Raw genomic sequence first — 23,616 nt, 5'->3', positions numbered from 1 at the left:
TAGCAGAATATATATTGGCCTAAACTGATGAAGAAATTAGATTTTTTAAATTTTTTTTATTGGATATGTTTTATAGTGGAAAGTAAAAAATTATATATATATATTTTTTTTCTCAAAATTGTCAGCATTTTTTTGTTTATAGCGCAAAAAATAAGAACCGCAGAAGTGATCAAATACCACCAAAAGAAAGCTCTATTTGTGGGAAAAAAGGACATCAATTTTGTTTGGGTACAGCATCGCACGACCGCGCAATTGTCAGTTAAAGTAACGCAGTGCCGTATCGCGAAAAATGGCCTGGTGATGAAGGGGGCTGAATTGGTTAAGTATACCTCTTTATGTCATTTCAATTAGAAATGTGTGTGATTTTTTTTTTTTTTTTTTTTAAAGCCGAAAAACAAAACAATAGCTTAGTATGGTTCTGTCAGCAAAGGGTTAAAAAAAGAAACGGAAACTGGTTGGGACTGGTTTGCGTAAACCGAAAGTAGAAATAATCAACAGCCTCTATTGCAATAGTTACGGAGGTAAGATACAAGCTTTCTTTTGTAACGACAGACTTGTCATTTGTATGTGTTTTGGTATCAGGATATTTCTTAAAATACATTTTTATTTTTTTACAGGGAAATAAAAAGTCTAACAGCATCGTCAACCTCTTTCGTCTTCCATCTCCACGTATTCATTATATGTACAGCTAAAGCTAAGAGTCGGGTGAGAAAATTAAGGTTGCCCAACTCGGATTTTTGTTTTTTTTGGGACTGTGACAGATTTAGGATTTCAGTGTTTGAACTTTTTGTAGCTCATATAACGTTATGAGCGATATAGGAACCGACATGTTTCAAAGACTTGCAAGGTTGATGGAAGGAGTCGGTAAAAGGTGAGACTGAATTTTTCTTTCAAGAATTATTATTCTATACTGTTACTTAAACCAATAGACTAAATTAAAAGGAAGATGTAAAGGCTCTTATATAAGGATGGGCGAACGATTCGGCCCGAGCATAAGGTTCGGGCCGAACTTTGGTTGTTCGGATGTTCGGCGAACAGCAAATATGCGGTGTTCGCGGCAAATTAGAAAGCCGCCGGAACACCGTTAAAGTCTATGGGACATTAACATGAAAAATCAAAAGTGCTCATTTTAAAGGCTTATATGCAAGTTATTGCCATAAAAAGTGTTTGTGGACCCGGGTCCTGCCCCAGGAGACATGTATCAATGCAAAAAAAAGTTTTTAAAACGGCCGTTTTTTCGGGAGCAGTGATTTTTTAATGCTTAAAGTGAAACAGTAAAAGTGAAATATTCCTTTAAATATCATGCCTGGGAGGTGTCTATAGTATGCCTGTAAAGTGGTGCATTTTTTCCCATGTTTAGAACAGTCCCTGCACAAAATGACATTTCTAAAGGAAAAATTGTCATTTAAAACTAATCGCAGCTATAATGTATTGTCGGGTCTCAGCAATATAGATCAAACTCATTGAAAACAAGGGCATGGGTCGTCCCCCCCCCCCCCCCAGTCCATTACCAGGCCCTTTGAGTCTGGTATGAATATTAAGGGAAACACCGAACCAAAATTTTTTGAAAAAATTGCATGGGGGTCCCCCCAAATTCCATACCATGCCCTTCATGTCTGGTATGGATTTTAAGGGGAACCCTGTGCCAAAATTAAAAAAATAATGACGTAGGGGTCCCCACCAAAATCCATACCAGATCCTTATCCAAGCACGCAACCTGGCAGGCCACAGGAAAAAAGGGAAGGACGAGAGAGCGCCCCCCCTCCTGAACCATACCAGGCCACATGCCCTCAACATGGGGAGGGTGCTTTGGAGTCTGGCCCCAAAGCACCTTGTTCCCATGTTGATGGGAACAAGGGCCTCATCCCCACAACCCTTTCCCAGTGGTTGTGGAGGTCTGCGGGCGGGTGGCTTATCGGAATCTTGTTAAAGGGGATACCCAGATCCCGCCCCCCCTCCCTGTGTGAATTTGTACCCCTACCATTTCACAAAAAAAGTGTCAAAGATGGTAAAAAAGACAAGAGAAAGCTTGGGACAAGTCTTTTATTAAAAGATAAAAAAATAAATATGTCCCGTGATGTAAATCCACGCCCGATGGACCGAAAAAAAAAAAAAGCCGCAACAATTCCGCCTCCATGGGAGGCTCCCGCCGAGTGATGCTTCCTCTGGGTGACAGCTGTTATATAGCTGAGGGCGGGGCCAACCGGTGACATGAGGGCGGGGCCACCCGGTGACATAAACGGGTGACCCCTCTGACGCTACGGGGGCTTCTCGGGGGCGTCAGAGGGGGGCGGGATCACTGGTTTACATCATGGATGGCGCCGCCCTCAGCTATATAACAACTGTCACCCAGAAGAAGCGTCACTCAGCGGGAGCCTCCCATGGAGGCGGAACTGTTGTGGCTTTTTTTTTTTCTTTTTCGGTCCGTCGGGCGGCGTGGATTTACATCGCATTTTATTTTTTTATCTTTTAAAAAAAGGACTTGTCCCAAGCTGTCTCTTGTCTTTTTTACCGTTTTTGACACTTTTTTTGTGAAATGGTAGGGGTACAATTTACCCGTTACCAATTCACATGGGGGGCGGGATCTGGGGGGTTCGGGTTTCCAGGTTCTGATAAGCCCCCCGCCTGTATAACCCCACAACCACCAGGCAAGGGTTGTTGGGATGAGGCCCTTATCCCCATCAACATGGGGACAAAGCACCCTCCCAATGTTGAGGGCATGTGGCCTGGTACAGTTCAGGAGGGGGGGTGCTCTCTCATCCCCCCTCATTTCCTGCGGCCTGCCAGGTTGCGTGCTTGGATAAGGGTCTAGTACGCCATTTTATTTTAAAATTTGGCACAGGGTTCCCTTAATTTCCATATCAGAGCTGAAGGGCCTGGTATGGATTTTGGGGGGACCCTTCCCTTCCCTGTCTCATAACCAAAATGGTAAGTGTGAGGAAATCCTTTCAAAGGGAGGAAATCCCTGGTTGTCACCAGAGCTAATGTCCCTATTGGAAGATTTCCCTTTGTATTTCTGTGCAGATGGCAACCCATATTTTGCCTTCAGTTATACTTTAGGAAGTTTTTCCCTCCCCTAGTCTTAGCTCTGCTGTTCAGTTATTGCAAAAAGCTAAGAACCTCTGATGTGATGGGAGGCCTTTTAATGCGTAAAGGAAACCCCTGATGTAAGTGGGAACACTGTGGACTCTTGTGTAAGGAAGTGAAGAAGGGGGCTCTGGTGATAAGAAAGCCCCTTACATCAGAGTTCTCCTTTACATCAGGGTCTGCAGTGTTCCCCTTTACATCAGGGTCTGCAGCATTCCCCTTTACATCAGGGTCTGCAGGATTCCCCTTTACATCAGGGTCTGCAGCGTTCCCCTTTATATTAGGGTCTACAGCGTTCCCCTTTACATCAGGGTCTGCAGGATTTCCCTTTACATCGGGGTCTGCAGTGTTCCCCTTTACATCAGGGTCTGCAGCATTCCCCTTTCTTTACATCAGGGTCTGCAGTGCTCCCCTTTACATCAGGGTCTGCAGCGTTCCCCTTTACAGCAGGGTCTGCAGCGTTTCCCTTTACATAAGGGTCTGCGGTGTTCTCCTTTACATCAGGGTCTGCAGCATTACCCTTGACATCAGGGTCTGCAGTGTTCCCCTTTACATCAGGGTCTGCAGGTCTGCAACGTTCCCCTTTACATCAGGGTCTGCAGGATTCCCCTTTACATCAGGGTCTGCAGCGTTCCCCTTTACATCAGGGTCTGCAGCGTTCCCCTTTACATCTATGTCTGCAGCGTTCCCTTTTACATCAGGGTCTGCAGGATTCCCCTTTACATCAGGGTCTGCAGGGTTCCCCTTTACATCAGAGTCTGCGGTGTTCCCCTTTACATCAAGGTCTGTGGTGTTTCCCTTTACATCAGGGTCTGCAGGATTCCCCTTTACATCAGGGTCTGCAGGATTTCCCTTTACATCAGGGTCTGCAGTGTTCCCCTTTACATCAGGGTCTGCAGTGTTCCCCTTTACATCGGGGTCTGCAGCGTTCCCCTTTACAGCAGGGTCTGCAGCATTTCCCTTTATATAAGGGTCTGCGGTGTTCTCCTTTACATCAGGGTCTGCAGCATTACCCTTGACATCAGGGTCTGCAGTGTTCCCCTTTACATCAGGGTCTGCAGGTCTGCAACGTTCCCCTTTACATCAGGGTCTGCAGGTTTCCCCTTTACATCAGGGTCTGCAGCGTTCCCCTTTACATCAGGGTCTGCAGCATTCCCCTTTACATCTATGTCTGCAGCGTTCCCCTTTACATCAGGGTCTGCAGGATTCCCCTTTACATCAGGGTCTGCAGGGTTCCCCTTTACATCAGAGTCTGCGGTGTTTCCCTTTACATCAGGATCTGCAGTGTTCTCCTTTACATCAGGGTCTGCAGCGTTTCCCTTTACATCAGGATCTGCAGTGTTCTCCTTTACATCAGGGTCTGCAGTGTTCTTCTTTACATCAGGGTCTGCAGTGTTCCCCTTTACAGCAGGGTCTGCAGCGTTTCCCTTTACATCAGGATCTGCAGTGTTCTCCTTTACATCAGGGTCTGCAGCGTCACCCTTGACATCAGGGTCTGCAGTGTTCTCCTTTACATCATGGTCTGCAGGTCTGCAGCATTCCCCTTTACATCAGGGTCTGCAGTGTTCCTCTTTACATCAGGGTCTGCAGGATTTCCCTTTACATCAGGGTCTGCAGTGTTCCCCTTTACATCAGGATCTGCAGTGTTCCCCTTTACATCAGGGTCTGCAGCATTCCCCTTTCTTTACATCAGGGTCTGCAGTGCTCCCCTTTAAATCAGGGTCTGCAGCATTCCCCTTTACATCAGGGTCTGCAGCGTTTCCCTTTACATCAGGGTCTGCAGTGTTCTCCTTTACATCAGGGTCTGCAGCATCACCCTTGACATCAGGGTCTGCAGCGTTCCCCTTTACATCAGGGTCTGTAGGTCTGCAACATTCCCCTTTACATCAGGGTCTGCAGCGTTCCCCTTTACATCTATGTCTGCAGCATTCCCCTTTACATCAAGATCTGCAGGATTCCCCTTTACATTAGGGTCTGCAGGATTACCCTTTACATCAGAGTCTGCAGGATTCCCCATTACATCAGAAAAGGGGCACACCAGCCTTGTGCATTATCTTTTAAAATTATTTATTGAATAAGATGGTAAAAAAGAAACAACTCACAAGCAATTGTAGAGGAAGGCACAACGTGAAAGTGCACCGACTGACAGCATGCAACCTAGGATGAGCGATACCTTCCAAGGGTCGTGGAGGAACGCACAAGCATCACTACCAGCTGACGCGTTTCGAAGGAGACACAAGAAGGAAACGCGTCAGCTGGCAGTGATGCTTGTGCATCTCCACGACCCTTGGAAGGTATCGCTCATCCTAGGTTGCATGCTGTCAGTCGGTGAACTTTCACGTTGTGCCTTCCTCTACAATTGCTTGTGAGTTGTTTCTTTTTTACCATCTTATTCAATAAATAATTTTAAAAGATAATGCACAAGGCTGGTGCGCCCCTTTTTCCCTTTTACCTCTGGCTCAGACCCTTGGGGGGGCCTGCTCACCACAGGCCGGGCCTGTGGTGAGCAGGCCCCCCAATTGGATGGGGGGCCCCCCACGGGATTCACTGACTCTGAATCCCGTGAGCTCCTCAAGGCTTTTGCGGTGGTATATTCAAGTGTCACCCACTCTTCCCTGCTGGGTCGCTAGCTTGGCACTCCAGATACCTCTCAAGCTTCACCCCTGCTGACTGGCTCGATCCTTGGCTTGACTCACAAGGCTGCTCTGCAAGCGTCACCTCCGCTGGTTGGGTCCCTGACTTGATCACCGCCTGAAGTTTCCCGATTCTCCACCGTGCCTGTTCAGTGAGAATACTGTTCTGGTACTTGCTTCAGTTACTCACTGTGGCCCCTGATAAAGGTGGATGGTCCCTTAGTGGCGACAGCTTTCTTTCTACCTCCAAACACGACAGGTTCTCCGGCCAGCAGAACCGTCACTTTCAGTTGGACTGCAAGCCGCAGTCCCAACCCTGCGCTGCCCTCTTACTTCTGGATAGGCCCTCACACAGCCCGGCAGCCAGATGCCCCCGGGATATGCCCAATCTCCAGCCTAGCAGCCTGGGGTGTACGACACATGTCCACAGAACATAGATCACCTGACCTCACCTGAATATATAGGTTCTCCCACCAGGCCAAGGGATTCAAGAAAACCCCTGCCCATTGGCTGAGATACCCCATATACTTATAACTTGACCTTGGGTTGCCCTTCTCAGATCTAGTACCACCAAGTTAGGTTCCCGGCCACTTAGTAGTAGAAGAGTGTCCAGTTTTTGTGTTTACAAGTGACAGCTCTGCACTCTTTGTGTAACCCCCCTGAACTCTGCACTCTGTATGTAATGCAATCTTGGTATTTAATGCCCCTTTAAGACCCTCCTACTTTTCGTGAAATTTAACTGACCACACCCACTATTTTATGTGATTTGGAGGGTGTGTGTGGGAGGAGGGGTTTTAGGGGGGTTGTGGTTAAGTTCCAGCACCTATTGTTTGAGAAAAAAAGCCCTGTGTATTGGTAAAGTAAAAGGACATGGTACAGAGTTTGCACAATCAGATTGTATAATATATGGCCAGCATAAGCTGTATGAGTAATTTTAAATATTCCAGGGTCATTTGCTCATCAAAACATTTAAAGCAGAACTGAAGGCAATTTATTTCATTTTGGATACGGTAAGGGAGGGTTATAACCCCTGTTGTTTTTTGTTTTTTTGGAGTTTTCTGTGCCCCCATTGGGGAGATTTCCTATCTCTTCCTGTCCCATAGCGAAACCAGTAAGTGAGAGGAAATCCTGCCAAAGGGAGGAAATCCTTGGTTGTCACCAGAACTAGTTCCCCCATTAAAAGATTTTCCCTTTATTCCTGTGTTGGTCGCAACCCAAACTTTGCCTTCAGTTATACTTTAGGATGCTTTTCCCTTCTCTAGTCCGAGCTCTGCTGTAGAGGTACTGCAAAGGGCTGAGAACCTGTAATGTCATTGGAAGCGACCCCCTCTGATGTGACCAGAGACCCCCTTACGTCAGTTCTTCTTTACATCACGGTCCACAGTGTTCTTCTTTACATCACTATAAGGGGGAATCCTGCAGACTCTGATGTAAGAGCGAACTCTGTGGTGGGACCTTCATGTAAAAGGAGAAATGTGTGTTCTGCGTTTTCCTTGCTAATGGCACTAGCTACATGTTTGTAGCTTAAATATTGATATTTGCACTGAAAACATTAAAAAAAATGTTTGTTGTGTCAGTAAATTTCACTTTGGGAGGTACCTCTGATGTGATGTGCAAACCTCTGATGTAAAGGGAGGGGAGCCTTTGATTTGAAGGGGAGACTCTGATGTGAAGGGGGCTTTGATATGATGGGGGAACCACTGATGTGAAGGGGAACATTGATGGCATGGGGGAACCACTGATGTGAAGGGAACGTTGATGGCATGGAGGAACCACTGATGTAAAGGGGAACGTTGATAGCATGGGGGAAACACTGATGTGAAGGGGAAAGTTGATGGTATGGGAGAACCACTGATGTGAAGGGGTGCTTTGATGTGATGGGGGAACCACTGATGTAAAGGGGAACGTTGATGGCATGGGGGAACCACTGATGTGAAGGGGAACGTTCGTGGCATGGGAGAACCACTGATGTGAAGGGGTGCTTTGGTATGATGGGGGAACCACTGATGTGAAGGGGTGCTTTGATGGGTTGGGGAACCACTGATGTGAAGAGGGGACTCTGATGTGAAGGAGGCCCTCTTATATGATGGGGGTAACTTCTGAAGTGATGTGGGGACTCTGATGTGACGGGGGGACCTGTGATATGAAGGGGGACTTTTACTGATATGATGGTGGAACCTCTGACATGGGGCACTTCTAATGTAGTGGGGACCTTTGATGTGATGGGAGTACCTCTAATGTGTAGGGTTAATTCTGATGTGATGGGAGGGCTGTGATGTGATGGGGGGGACCTCTGAGATGAAGGGGGGGACTCTGATTTGAAGGGGAACCTCATATGTGAAGGGGGATTTCCCTGCACACTGCACTCATGAGTCCTGCGCACCCTGTAAATATTGCACTTCTGAACCTTGTGCCCTGTACATAGTGTGCAGCTGAGCCTTGCACCCTGTTCATGGTGCACTCCTGAACCCTGTACTCTTTATGTAGTGCAATCCTGAGCCTTGCGCCCTGTATACAGTGCACTCGTGAACCCTGGACCTTGTATGTAACACACTCCTAAGTCCTGCACCCTGTACATAGTGCACTCCTGAACACTACACTCTGTATGTAGTGTACATCCAGGGACGGACTGGCCATCGGGACTACTGGTAGTTTCCCGGTGGGCCGATGGCTCAGTGGGCCAGTTTACAGTGACAGCACGAGTCTCTGCGCTCCTCTGCTTATGAGAGTAAAAGCAAGGACCTGCTTCACTCCTCCCACACATGCACAGCCAATCAGCAGGCAGTGTAACCCTCCCCAGCCCGCCACATTTGAATACACAGGTGCTGGAGCAGGGCTGAATGGGAGCACGAGGAAGGAGAAACACACAATATCTGAAGCCATGAGAAACAAGAAGGTATGACCACAGCTACAGAAAAATCAGTCCTGCAGCACACAGAGCGCTAGTTGAATGGGAACAAGATCGTGGGACTCGGGAGCAATGTCATATATACACTGGCTGCAGTGTCTTCCAGAAATCTATGCCTTCAGGCAGTGTGCAGGTTATTGATCTGTCCTCTCTTCTTCTTGCTCTGTACTTTTTTTTTTTATAGCTGCCTTTCCTGCACACTGATAAGATCAGCATTCTCTGTCTAGTGATAGTGTGACACATGGCTGGCTGTTAACCATTTCTGCTTCTTTTCAGTTATTTAGCCAGAGATCTGTGTGTGCTGCACAGTTTCTGTGATGTTTTTTGGAAGGATTTACTGCTAGTTCAGGCTAGAAGCTTCACAGACCCATTAACTGTTCATTGTCCTCCATTAATACTGACCAGTTCACTGTTTGTAAGACAATTTGTATTTTGGAAATTGGATGCGCTGCTGTCTCCTGTCACATGGGTGTACTTTCAAAGGAAGATTACTGACTTGATCTTACAGCGCTGGTTTAAATAGAGTGGAGCAACCCTGTGATTCATTACACATTTGCACTGGGTTGAGCCATAAATGCAGTCTCTGACCATCTCCTGTAGTATGTCTGCAGTCTCTGACCATCTCGTGTACTATGTCTGCAGTCTCTGACCGTCTCCTGTAGTATGTATGCAGTCTCTGACCATCTCCTGTAGTATGTCTGCAGTCTCTGACCATCTCCTGTAGTATGTCCGCAGTCTCTGACCATCTCCTGTAGTATGTCTGCAGTCTCTGACCATCTCCTGTATCATGTCTGCAGTCTCTGACCATCTCCTGTAGTATGTCTGCAGTCTCTGACCATCTCCTGTATCATGTCCGCAGTCTCTGATCATCTCCTGTATCATGTCCGCAGTCTCTGACCATCTCCTGTATCATGTCAGCAGTCTCTGATCATCTCCTGTATCATGTCTGCAGTCTCTGACCATCTCCTGTAGTATGTCTGCAGTCTCTGACCATCTCCTGTATCATGTCCGCAGTCTCCGACCATCTCCTGTATCATGTCAGCAGTCTCTGACCATCTCCTGTAGTATGTCTGCAGTCCCTGACCATCTCTTGTAGTATGTCCTCAGTCTCTGTCCATCTCCTGTACCATGTCTAGTCTATATACTGTTTTTGTGCGTGTTCACAAAATAAAAGTAGGCCAGTGTGGATAAAGTCCAGGGCCGAACTTTTGTCCCAGTCCAGCCCTGTGTACATCTGAACTCTGTGCATAATGCACTCGTGGCATTTAACAATGCCTTTATAAGCCCCTCCCACTGTTTAAGAATTCGGCCACATCCACCCTGTGATGTGGCTTGCTCTCCCCGTGCAGGGAGTGGGGCTTGCAGTGGAGGTGTGGTTGTGTTCCTCCCCCTTTTAGTACACAGAAGAAATTAAGTGTTCCTTTAATGGGATTGTTTATTTTAAATGTTTATAGATGAATACTAGGTGGATTTGACCATGGACACTATGGTTATTACATCCGGAAAATGCTTGACTACTGTATAACAGATGTCACTTGCTACCCCTTTCTTACCCACTACCCACTAGCTGCATACCCCAACCTTCTACCCCAATAATTGAGACCACACCCATATGGAGTAAAATATTGGCCGTAGCAGCCAATTAACTTTATTAAACATAACCAATAATAATAATAATTTAACATCAACATCATATAAACCGTATAAAACACCTGACATATCCTTTTTTTAACTACCACTCCCGTTGGTCTTTGCAGGGAAAAACCCACCAAACTTAAAACTCAAAAGACTCCAGCACTGCGGTACTATAACTATAAAATAGGCCTCCAGCTGACAAGCTAGCTCGGAGACAATCAACCAATAGCCCACAGTGCCCCAATAACCAATTCAAGCTAAAACCCTTGTTAGCTGAAATCTTACCAACGGGCCTCATACTAGCGATGGGTCCCGATCTCTTATATATCTGGGGTTTAATCCTTCACCCGCAAAGGCCAACATCACGCCACAGCACACACCAGGGTAATACCTTACCCTTGTGTGCCCTGCCACACCCTCAAAGCTCGCTGGATCCCATCTTGCAGACCCAATGCCCATAAATCTGTCCCCACATCGTTCAGGTGTACCCCATCTCTCTTTAAATATCTCCAGGTATCCACCTCCAATTCCAAGTGCCTTATCGCTAGACCTCCATTCCTTACTACGAAACTGCTAATCTCTTTGTTGACCTTCTTCCTCGCCCGGTTGATCTTGTCAACCGACCTGGCCAATCTCCAAGTGGTACGCGCCACGATATCCGACCACACAATGAGCATGCGTGGAAAAGACATCCTGAGCTGCCAAAAATCGAACTTGATGTCTCTCACCAAATCCAACATTGACCTCAACCCCAGATCATTGCCACCCACATGCAATAATAACACGTCCGGCGCTCTGTCCATGCGTGCCAATTTGTGAACTTCTGACACTGTCCTACCCCACAGCATGCCCGGCACCCCAAACCACCTTAAACAAACTTCCTGCCTTGAAAAACCCAGCTGTCTCCCATCCCTCCTTGCATCTCCCCTCCTGGCCCCCCAACAGACATACGAGTGGCCAACGATCCACACAAGGCATTGCTGTCGACCTGCAAGAAAGAAACACAAACAAAACCCCCCAAAACATCAATACCTCCCAACAATTCAACGACAGAACAATACATATCACCATACTCCTGCATTACTGTTAACCCCATCAGAAACTTTTTTTTTTTTTTTTTTATATATACCTACAACAAGTGCGGGCGAACATAAGACCTAAACTGCCTCGATTCCCATCTCCCAATCCTCTTTACTGCCGCCTCCTCCAATCCCCACCAAACAGCTTCCGTAGCCGCCCCTATCCTAAACGAGTGAGATGAAAACTTTTCACCTTCCAAACCTAATATCCCCAAACATTTCTTGAAAATCGCAATAAATTGAAAGCGAGATAAAAACGACCCATCCTGATGTATTAGAAAGGGGGCCTCCCCCCCCCGGGTGTATCGCTATAAACCCTTGCACCAAATGTACTGGGCACAAAGGAGAACCGGGCAGTGCGAAAACCTGCACAGTCCTACCTTTGCCCCGCTGATCTGTTTTTGACTTTTTAACTAGTATGGACAACCTGTCCTCCCAACAGCTGACATCCAACCCTCCCAACCCCCCTTTCTCTTTTTTGGAGGGACTAACTAACTCGCTAATCCTAAATGCCCCAAAAAACGCTAATGCGAATGCCGCCTTGAACAACACCACCTCGTATCCTGGCGAACAGACATTGTCCAAACACCTAACAATCTGACCCAACAACTGGAACGAAACTGGCCGCCTGGAGTCCCTCCCCGGCTTAGCCCGTCTGTAACCCTTCAATGCCTGCCTCACCCAAAAATCTCTAGTAAGATCAGGTAAGCCTTGAAATTTTAACAAAAATGATAGAGCTGCCAATTTCTTTTCGATCCCAGACACCGACACCCCATCCTCCAAATTCCTGGAAACGAAGTATAAAACTAGCAACCTGAGTTCCTGGTCTTCGTGTCCTTCCTTCACCTGTCTCAGCAGAGCTGCCCATTCCTGCCATACTCTGTTGTAAGCAGCCCACGTCGCATCGCTCACCGACCGTTTGATCCATCCTACTAGTCCTCCAAAGCAATCCTCCACAGCCAGTCTGGACACGGGATCCCTTCTTGCTCCGCCCCTGGCTCCAATTCTCGGAATCTGTCCCACTGAAAGCGAGACAGTGCATCAGCCACAACATTTTCCACCCCTGGGAGGTGCACCGCATAGATAAACACGTTTAGCTGTAAGCATCTCAATACCAGGTGTCGAAGCAACCTGATCACCGGCGGTGACGCCGCTGATACTTTATTGATCACCTGCACCACTCCCAGGTTGTCCCCATGAAACCTAACCTTTAAATTCCTAAACAACTCACCCCATATCTCCACTGCCAATACCACCGGGAACAGTTCCAAGAGCAGCATGTTCTTCAGCAAACCTGCGTCCTTCCACGACTGCGGCCATGGCCCTGCACTCCACTTACCTCGGAAAAAGGCTCCAAAACCTGCTGATCCTGCCGCATCTGTGTACAATTCCAGGTCGAAATTACTCACTGGCCCTGACATCCACAACGCCCTGCCGTTGAACTTAGCCAGGAACGTGTGCCAAACTTGTAGGTCCTCCCTGTGAGCCTTCAGCAAACGTACGTAGTGCCTTGGAGATTCCACCCCTGCCGTACTTGCAGACAGCCACCTGCAAAATACTCTTCCCATAGGCAAAATTCGACACGCAAAGTTCAACTTACCTAGCAATGATTGTAACACCCGTAATTGAACTTTCCGCAACCCGCTGATACACCGAATTTCCGCCTGTAACGCCGTCAGCTTATCCTCAGGTAGCCTACACTCCATTGCCTCGGTGTCCAGAATGATGCCCAAAAAACTCAACTCCGTTTTGGGACCTTCTGTCTTCTCCGGAGCCAACGGGATGCCAAACTTCTCCGCAATATGCTCCAACGTTGCCAACAGGACCGCACAAACTTCCGACCTAGGAGGGCCCACGCAAAGAAAATCATCCAAATAGTGGATGATGGAGTTCAATCCCGCGACGTCCCGGACCACCCATTCAATAAAGGAGCTAAACTTTTCGAACAGCGCGCAGGATATCGAACACCCCATAGGTAAACAACGATCTATGTAGTATTCGTCCTGCCAACAACAACCCAGTAAACAAAAACTTTCCAGATGAACCGGTAACAAGCGGAAAGCAGACTCTATGTCAGCTTTCGCCAACAATGCCCCTTGCCCATACTTCCTAACCCAAACTACTGCAGCATCAAATGACGTGTACGACACCGCACACTCTTCCGGATTGATGGCATCGTTCACCGACCCCCCTTTGGGGTATGACAAGTGGTGTATCAGCCTAAACTTATTGGGCTCTTTCTTTGGCACCACCCCCAGCGGGGACACTACTAAATCCGGTATTGGCACTTCTGCAAAAGGACCACATATGCGGCCTAACCTAACTTCCTTCTGTAACTTTTCACCCACCACTTCCCCATGAAGTAACGCTGACTTCAAATTGCGCGACCTCGGGGGCGTGTCAACTAAGCGAGAAGGTATTCTAAAACCCTCCGAAAACCCCCGAACTAGTAATCGTGCTGCCTCCTTATCCTGGTACCTATCTAGGAAGGGCTCCATCCTTCCCACTCTCACCGGTGTTGTCCCCTTTACTAATAGACTCTCCGGCACGGCCTTTTCCTTGTTTAAAACACCGCGATAGCGGGTGGCTCCCCCCCCGCAGCCTGAACATTCGTGCTTGTACTTGCACGACCCTCCAAATCTACATGACCCCTCATTGAATTGCCAACAAACCCCCTTTTTTCTTGTGGCCGATTGACCGGAGTTGGCTGATCCACCGGCCCCCCCCTGAAAAAACTGACCCGTCTGCCTAGTTAAAGTCATGAGTCGCATCCATAGGCTGATGTCCTTGTGGTCCCACCTCAACGCCGGGCGGATAGCCCTCCGCTGTCGGAATTGCTCATCATACCGCAGCCAAGCCGTGCCCCCGTAGACTCTATAAGCTTCTCCCACGGCGTCCAAGTAGCAAAACAATGCCGAACAGTGCTCCGGATTCTTCTCCCCAATCACACTCGCCATGATCGCAAAAGCCTGCAGCCAGTTCGTAAATGTCCTTGGTATTAGCCTATACCTCCTTTTTTCTTCATCCTCTTTTTTAGTATCCTCCGGCTTGACTCTATCTAAATTAAACTTTTCTAGGGGCAATAGAGCAAAAATCTCTACGTATTCCCCCTTCCAAATTTTTTCTCTAACTTTAGGCTTCAAATGTGCTCCAAGCGGACCCTCAAAGCACACATAAACTTCGCATTTTGCGGCATCCGCCAGCCTCACTAAGTCTTGCTTCTTCGCCCCCTCCCCCCGCAGCCCCTTCAGGTGTCTTAGGAACCTCCGCCTGCACAGCCGCCCCTGTGACTTCTCCCACGGGCGCCGCTTGCGCAACACTAGGACCAGTAACAATACCCGTGCCCACTCCAAGTCCCTCCCCAGGATCAACCCATGCCGCCGCCGGAGACTGGCTCCCGCTTGGCCCTGGCTCAAACCTCTTTAGTAATTCCTTCAAACCTGTAACAAAACCATGCAACCCTGCATCCGCCGATGCGCGGTCAGCGACCTGCGCGGCCAGATTAACAGGCACGGTCGCTGTCGACCGCCCCGCTACTGCCAGCTCCCCGCTACCCCCCACCCCTACATCACACTCCACATTACAAGAATTATTAAGACGTGTCTTCTTACCCTGCTGCCTGGTAGGATGTCCACCAGCCGAAGGTCCCGTCACCACCGCCACCGGCTCTTCATGCTGCCCATCGCCGTTCGACTGCGACAGCTCTCCTTCCGACCTGTCTTCCTCCATCTCTTCTCCGCTCACCGATGGCCCTCCAGCAGCTGCGCTACTGGATGCCGCGAATGCTCTGTTCTCCCCGCTCCTCATCCGCGCAGATGATCCACCCACCGATTCCTTGCTCGCCTTTCTCGGCCCAACGACCTCGTTCCTGTAGTGCCGCCCAAGGCCACTACCCGCATCCCTCTCTCTCATCTCTCACCGTGGGGCCACCCACCGCTGTGCCAGCGTGCCCGGCTGCCGCAACATATTCCATTTTGTGCTGAAGCCCTGCCCCTGCCGTGGATCTGCCTAGGGCCTGGCTTTCAGGGCCCGAGCTATCTTCCCCAGCATCCGAAATAGGCCTGCTGGCTCTCCTCACTTCTGTGTTACTGCCACTTCCACTGCTGAGCATCTGCCTGTGCCCCATCTTCCCCACCTCTTGTATTAGCTGTCCCGCCCTGCCCTGCTGTCCTTTTCCATCAAATGAGCGTGTGGGCTGGGGATAATTAACATGCCTCCTGCTTCTCAGCGCCGCTGTACTCTTCACGGGCGGCCCTGCCTCCCATCGACCCGCCTCATCCCGCTGTTCTTCCCTCCCAGGCTCCATAGTGAAAGGGGGAGATGATCGCCTTTGACCCCCCTCATGGCGCGCCGCTAATCTCTTCGCGGGAGGCCCAGACACAGGAGCGTCAGGCGAGAAGCGAGTAGGCGGCCTGGTTCGCCTACCTCTCGCAGACTCCCTTTCTACCGCCGGGGCCGCTGGGGAAGACTCACCCAGCGCCGCTGCTAGCCGGCCCTCCAGCCATCCAGGTCCCCTAGACGCTGCCTCAGCTTTCAAACGGGCAAACAGGTCTTCCACCGCTGCCATGCTTCCACGCTTGTTCCTCCAACACCAACTGAGCTTGGGCGGGATCTTCCCCCAGCTAAGTTAACTCTGCTCCGCCCCATACTCTTCACCACCAACCACAATCTTCCTTACAACCACTCTACCTTGCAAGTACCCCTCTTAACCCTGTCATGCCCACCCTCTGCCTATTTCTTTTTTTGTCTTTTGGCTCCGGGCTTACTCATATATTGGTCCCACTTTAAACATTCCCATAGGATTTGGCATTTAAAATAAACAAAAATTCCAAAAAAGATGACATGGACTTTTTAGGTGCCACAAAGAGTAACACTCAAAACACAAATTTTAAATCAGCGGGGAGGGTTAATCCCTGATTACACTTTATTAATACCAAGAGTTAAACACTAAACAAAGACCAGCCAAAAGACATCCAGAACAAAAGTTATTTTGGGTATAATGTGGCAGAACCCATATTATGGCACATTATTTGTAGTTATACATCGCATCAATAGAGGAGCAATGACTCTTTTTTTTTTTAAATAATTTTTATTGTGCACAGAAAGATTAATCATACAGTACATCAGATAAGGGTTACATCAACATTTATATATCCGTAAATACAGCATTAGTATTGTAAATATCTCTGTAACCTCAGTGCGCCTTTTGGGTCACCGAACTTACCCTATCTTTCAGTATATATGTGATTTTTTTCCTCTTATTTTTTTCTTCCAAAAACCAGTCAAAAAATTACGAACAAGCAAAGAGAACCCCCCCTCCCCCCTGGAATGTCAACATTCAACGATATGTTTACTAAGATACAAGAAGGCCTAGCCTGTCTGTAGTGAAAGGAGGAGGCCAACTATCCTCCTTTTACCATAAGGTGACCAGATTTTTAAAATGAAATCCGGGGACTTTTTTTTTTTTTACTTGTAATTGTGGCAATCGACGACTCTTTGCCCGTCTCCGCCGCCGCCGCCTGCCTCACAGCCTGTCAAATCTAAAGCCCCATACACACTATCAGATTTTCTGTTGATTTTTTCCTTCAGATTTACCGAAATCATATATTATTAGGAGTTTCAATTTGTATGCAATCAGGCAGGCCCTTGCACTACATGGTTTTTGGTAAATCTGAAGACAAAAATCAGCAGAAAATCTGATAGTGTGTGTGGGTCTTTACTCTTCAGGCCCCGGCTACTATTGGGTGGGGAGCAGAGGAAGATTACTCCACCAGGGAAGGCAAGGAGATAAGCAGGCAGGCGGCTGGCCAGGACTTAAGCCAAGGCAGAAGAACATGGGAGTGGAGCTGAATGGGCATGCGCCTGAAACTGAAGAAATAGTCCCTCCGCTCCGACCAGCACATGATCATCAGAAAGGGGCACAGATAATGGAAAAAAATAAACCCCCATAAGCTAGTAGGAGCGGCAGAGGGGGGGGGCAATTCAGAGTTTTTCTTTTTATTCTGCACAGGCTGCCTTTGAAATTGCCCCAGCCCCTGTTCAAACCGAATCCGGGGACAAAACTGGGGACAGACTTGGTCCAGTGTCCTGAATCCGGGGACTGTCCCCAGAAACCGGGGATGTCTGGTCACCCTATTTTACCATGTGTTGGTAATAGCAATAGGTCTTACCTATCTAACGGTCTAGGACCCCTCTTCACCCAGTGTATCCTCAGAGTCCATCCACCGGAACCATACCTTCCTAAACTTCTTGGGAGCCCCCCTAGCTTCATAGGTCATTTTTTACATCATCGCATCTGCATTTACTATTTTCATCCACATCCACATACAAAACGCTGCTTTAAAAATGTGATTTTATCAGCGTTTTGCATTGCCGTCAATGCACGTTTAGCGGCTCTAGTTTTTAACCGCGTTTCTCTGCCTCTATTCAAAATCAATGGTTCTCCATGGGAGCCCATTGATTTGAAAAGAAGTAGCACCAGAAGTCGGATCATTATGATCCGACTTGCGGTGTGACTTGTGTGCTGAGGATGAAGGGGAACCCATCCACGATGAAAAAAAATTGGCGTGGGGTTCCCCCCTCAGACAATACCAAGCCCTTCAGTCTGGTATGGATTTTAAGGGGAAACCCCTACGGTCCCCCCCCAAATCCATACCAGACCCTTATCCGAGCACGTAGCCCGGCCGGTCAGAAATGGGGGTGGGGACGAGCTTGCGCCCCCCCCTCCTGAACCGTACCAGGCCGCATGCCCTCAACATGGGGGGGGTGGGTGCTTTGGGGCAGGGGGGCGCCCTGCAGCCCCCCCCACCCCAAAGCACCTTGTCCCCATGTTGATGAGGACAAGGGCCTCTTCCCGTCAACTGTACTGGTGACCCCACAATAGGGATAAAACTTTTTCGCAGAAGAGAGTTTAATAAGACTCGTGGCCACTCATTAGAATTAGAAGAAAAGAGGTTTAACCTTAAACTACGTAGAGGGTTCTTTACTGTAAGAGCAGCAAGGATGTGGAATTCCCTTCCACAGGCGGTGGTCTCAGCGGGGAGCATTGATAGCTTCAAGAAACTATTAGATAATCACCTGAATGACCGCAACATACAGGGATATGTAATGTAATACTGACACATAATCACACACATAGGTTGGACTTGATGGACTTGTGTCTTTTTTCAACCTCACCTACTATGTAACTATGTAACCCTGGCCGTTGGTTATCGGGGTCTGCGGGCGGGGGGCTTATCGGAATCCGGGAGCCCCCTTTAATAAGGGGGCACCCAAATCCCGGCCCCCCACCCTATGTGAATGAGTATGGGGTACATGGTACCCCTACCCATTCACCTAGGGAAAAGGTGACAATAAAAAAACACACTAGACAGGTTTTTAAAGTAATTTATTAGACAGCTCCGGGGGTCTTCTTCTGACTTCGGGGGTCTTCTTCTGACTTCGGGGGTCTCTCCAGCGTCTTTTGGGCATGGTATTGTCTGAGGGGGAAACCCCACGTCAATTTTTTTTCATTTTGGCAAGGGTTCCCCTTCATCCTCAGCACACAAGTCGCACCGCAAGTCAGATCATGATGATCCGACTTGCGGTGCGACTTCTATTCAAATCAATGGGCTCCCATAGGGAACCATTTATTTTGAATAGAGGCAGAAACGCTGAACGAGGCTTAACGCTCTTTTTACAGCGTTAACCCTCATTTAACACCTTTTACTGGTGTCTGGCGTTTCCAGTACTGCTCTTGAACTCAAATTTCAAAAAAACGCCCATGTGTGCATGGACACAAATGCTAACATAGAGTGGAGTTTATTTTTGCATTTTAAAAAAAACGCCCAAACGCCAATAAACTGCAGTTTATCAGCTCCAGTGTGCATGGAGCCTTAGGAATAGTTTAGTGTATGCATTTATCTCTTCTTGATCAAAAACCCAGAGTACACAAGGTAGGGGAGAGCAAATATTTGATAAAGCAAACTTATCTGATCTAAATTCAGTGACCTGTGACCATAATGGTCTCACTTTTGTGCACTTTTGAGCACTCCCACACCATATGAAAAAAAGTGCCTTCCTCCTTCCCGCATTTATGGCAGATAGCAGATTCCCTCCTGTGCATATATAGGGTCTAACTGGTGTATTATACTGCTGGTGAAGATATCGATACTGGATCATTTTATACATAGAGGAGATGACAGACACCAAGTAAGTGTCCAATGCATCCTGCCACAGTTCTTCCGACAACTCCGGAACAATCAACTCCCACCGCGCCCTGGCCTTAAAAGTTAAGGTCATTACTCCTGGGCCCACTGCTCCACAATATTTAGAAATCCACTTGGACGTATCCGGGTCAATCAAAACCTTTTCTAGATCTGTATTCTGTACCCGTATCTCAGGCCCCCCAAACTGGGCAATCGCTGCATGTGGCAGTTGTAGATAACGGAAGAACCAAATCTTGGGTACTCCAAACTGCTCCCTCAACTGGGCAAAAGTGCAAAGACGGTCATCCTTACAAATGTGATGCAGATATTTAATGCCATATTTTGCCCAAGTCTTTTGCCTATCAGATAGTTTTAGAAACTCCCCCAAGAATCGGTTGCACCATAGAGGACTATCTGGCCACAAGGGTTCGTCCCTCCGCTGTTGAGAGCACAGGTGAAAAACTTTCCCAGGTAATTCCATAGCTGAACCCACCTTTCTCCCCGGGATCCCTTTCCTGTAGAGCATGTTCTGAAGGGTTTCCTGTGAGGTGGCAACTGCTGCCTTTAACAAGGTAGTGGCATTGCGCGTCTGTGGAGAAAGCCGCCAGTGTAGAAAAAATAGCTGTGAGGCTAAAAAATAGGAACGCAAATCCGGAAGGGCCATCCCTCCCATTGTAACTAGTAGCTTCAAGACCGCTAAAGACACCCTGGGAGCTTTGGAGCCCCACAAAAAACCTACAATAATGGAGTCAATATGCCTGAAGACCGGTAATGTCACAAAAACTGGGGAGTTCAAGAGGATATAGAGAAACTTAGGGAGAAAGATCATCTTAAACAGATTTATCCGTCCCATCAAGGTGATCGGTAACTTCTGCCATCTCTGAACCCTCTCTGGAAAATTTCCCACGATTGGTGATAAGTTGGTCTCCAGGAACCTAGAGATGGGAAGCTGAATCTCAATCCCCAAATACCTGAAGGAGGTGGATAAAGGAATGGGACAATCCGGCGGGAATCCCACCGCGTCATCAATGGGAAAAAGGGAGGACTTCTTCCAATTTATACAAAATACGGAGTAGTCTCTAAATTCCTGAATCAGTCGGAAGGCTTCCAAGAGCGAGGGTCCCGGATCCTGCAGATATAACAACATGTCATCTGCATAAAGTGACACTCACTCTTCAAATTCTCCCAGCCTCAGACCAGTCAATTTTGTGGTAGATCTTAGTTGGACCGCTAAGGGCTCTATGGCCAGAGCAAACAGGAGGGGTGAAAGGGGACACCCCTGCCTGGTGCCTCAAAATATCGGGTAGGGGTCTGAGACAATACCATTAACCCTTATGCCCTGTACACACAATCGGAAATTCCGACAACAAAATCCATGGATTTTTTCCAACGGATGTTGGTTCAAACTTGTCTTGCATATACATGGTCGCACAAAGTTGTCGGAAAATCTGATCGTTCTGAATGCGGTGACGTAAAACACGTACGTTGGGACTATAAACGGGGCAGTAGCCAATAGCTTTCATCTCTTAATTTATTCTGAGCATGCGTGGCACTTTGTGCGTCGGATTTGTGTACACACGATCGGAATTTAACCGTTAGGATTTTGTTGTCGGAAAATTTTATAGCCTGCTCTCAAACTTTGTGTGTCGGAAATTCCGACAGAAAAAGTCCGATGGAGCCCACACACGATCGGAATTTCCGACAACACAATCCGATCGCACTTTTTCCGTCAGAAAATCCGACCGTGTGTACAGGGCATTAGTCTAATCAGTGGATCTGTGTACAAGAGTCGCACTCAGGAAATGAAAACAGGGCCAAATCCATAGGACTCCAATAGGTGGAACAAGAATGGCCACTCCACGGAGTCAAAGGCCTTTTTGGCATCCAAAGAGGCCACTATTCTAGTCCCGGAGTTGTCGTGAGTAGTCTGAAGATTTACAAAGAGCCTCCTGATGTTCATCTGTGTGCATCTTCCCTGGATAAATCCCGTTTGATCCGCATCTACCAATTTGGGGATGACCGACTGTAACCTACCTGCAAGTATTTTGGCCAATATTTTTGTATCAACATTCATCAACGAGATCGGACAATAGGAGTCACACTCCCGAGGGTCCTTCCCCCCTTTAGGGATCAGAACAACCAAGGCTTCCCTCATAGAAGGAGGTAATCCCTCGTCAGATCTAGCCGCATTAAACACTAAACAAGAGAGGAGCCAGCCCATATCGAAAAGTGCAGTGCCACTCCGAGGGGAGGCCATCTAATCCAGGGGATTTTCTAGGGGGAAAAGAGGCAATCGCCTCCTCCACTGTAATGCCGGATTTCAGAGCAGCGCTGTCATCTTCCGTCAACTTAGGTAGATCAATGTCAGCTATGTAAGTTCCCATTGCTTCCGTCCCCAGAGGAGCACAAGACTTATATAGTTCTTTATAGAATTGAGCAAAAGTTTTTAAAATGTCAGCCGAGTCGCAGACTTCCAGCTTGCAGTCATCATAGACCAACTTAACACACACCGGAACATATTCCGGCCACGCCAAGTATGCCAGTGATCTGCTATTCTTGCCGCCAAATTCAAATATACGCCTGCGCTGGGCCAGGCTAAGCTTTGTAGTACGTTCAGTTAGTGCTGCCTTGTACTCCCTGGTTCTCATCCACAAAGTCAACAACTGCTCACTAGTGGGGTCCCTGATATATTCTGCCTCCGCCAGGGTCACCTCTGTTTCCTTATGCTGTAGGGTTGAAGCTAACTGTTTCTTAAACCCATTCACTTCTGCTATAAATAATCCCCTCAGTGTGGCCTTAAAGGCCTCCCACGGAAGGAGAGAAGACCCAGAGCTACCGTTTTCAGCCCAATAGTGTTTCATAGTCTCTGTACACTTAATCTTTACATACTCCTCTTGAAGCCAACTAGCCCCCATCCGCCACATGCGCAGACCAGGTTTCGGTCCCAGATTAAGTGGGTTGTAAAGGTTCGCGTTTTTTCAACTTAATGCATCCTATTCATTAAGGTGAAAAAACATCCGACAATACCGCCCCCCCAACCCCCCCCGTTTTACTTACCTGAGCCTGTTCACCTGCTGCGCTCGCCTCCGATTTCCTCTTTCGCCCGCTCAGGCTGGCCGTTGATTGGCCAGAGTGGATGGATTGAAAGCAGCGCAGCCATTGGCTCGCGCTGCTGTCAATCACATCCAATGACGCGGCTCGCCGGGGGGGGGCGGGGCCGAGTGATACAGTGAGCGGCTATAGCCGCCGGCTGTATCACGGGAGCGCACCCGCAAGAACTAACCACCATCTGAGAGAGCTCGCATAAAGGTGGTTAGTTCTTGCGGGTAGGAGCTGAGACAGCCACCGAGGGACCCCAGAAGACCAGGTTCGAGGTCACTCTGTGCAAAACAAGCTGCACAGTGGAGGTAAGTATAACATGTTTGTTATTTAAAAAAAAAAAATTGCCTTTACAACACCTTTAAGTTCCAACAGCATGGGGGAGTGGTCAGATAGGGCTCTGGGCAAGTAAGAAACCTTCTTAACCAATGTCATCCCCTCCCCCTCAGTCAGGATAGTGTCTATTCTGGAGAGTGTCTTGTGCATTTCTGAATAACAGGAATACTCCCTAATATCAGGATGATGAAAACGCCAGACATCTCTAAATCCATGAGCAGACATCCACCCCCCCTAGGGGGGCTGGAGTGCCAATTGTCCCCCCCAGTCTATCAAATACTGAATCAGACACAGAGTTGAAATCACCTAAAATGAATACCTTCCCCTCCGCTATCTCATAAGTGTCCTTTATCATGTCATCCAAATGAGCTAGCGAAAAGGGAGGAGGAACATATAAATTCACAACTGTTAGTAACCTATTCATCACCTGTAGAACCATTATAACATACCTCCCTTTAATATCAGTTCGCATTGCTTGTATGGATATGGGCATGGCCTTGGTGACCAGAATGGAGACCCCCTTCGCATATGAGGAGTAACTGGCATGGTAAGCCCCCGCAATGTGAGCCCGTTTTAATGAAAGGAGCCTGGAGCCCTGTAGGTGGGTTTCCTGAAGTAGTATTAGGTGGGGTTTGTACTTTTTAACCACTTCA

The 23,616-nt window shown here is 48.1% G+C and overlaps 1 protein-coding gene across 1 annotated transcript in view; it reads left to right on the top strand.

The window, feature by feature from the left end:
* Positions 1-426: 426 nt before the first annotated feature.
* The window catches only part of LOC141117497 (uncharacterized), a 94,170-nt gene continuing 70,980 nt past the window's right edge, over positions 427-23,616 (top strand). Inside the window, exons 1-2 of the mRNA XM_073610389.1 lie at positions 427-521; positions 618-871. Coding sequence (XP_073466490.1) covers positions 807-871 — 65 coding nt within the window. The 5' untranslated portion in view covers positions 427-521; positions 618-806. The remainder of the gene's footprint in view (positions 522-617; positions 872-23,616) is intronic.

This window comes from Aquarana catesbeiana, linkage group LG13 (genome assembly GCF_042186555.1).
Source record: "Aquarana catesbeiana isolate 2022-GZ linkage group LG13, ASM4218655v1, whole genome shotgun sequence".
Lineage (NCBI taxonomy): Eukaryota > Metazoa > Chordata > Amphibia > Anura > Ranidae > Aquarana > Aquarana catesbeiana.
The sequence above is the reverse complement of the archived record's forward strand: the minus strand, read 5'-3'. Positions and strand labels throughout refer to the sequence as shown.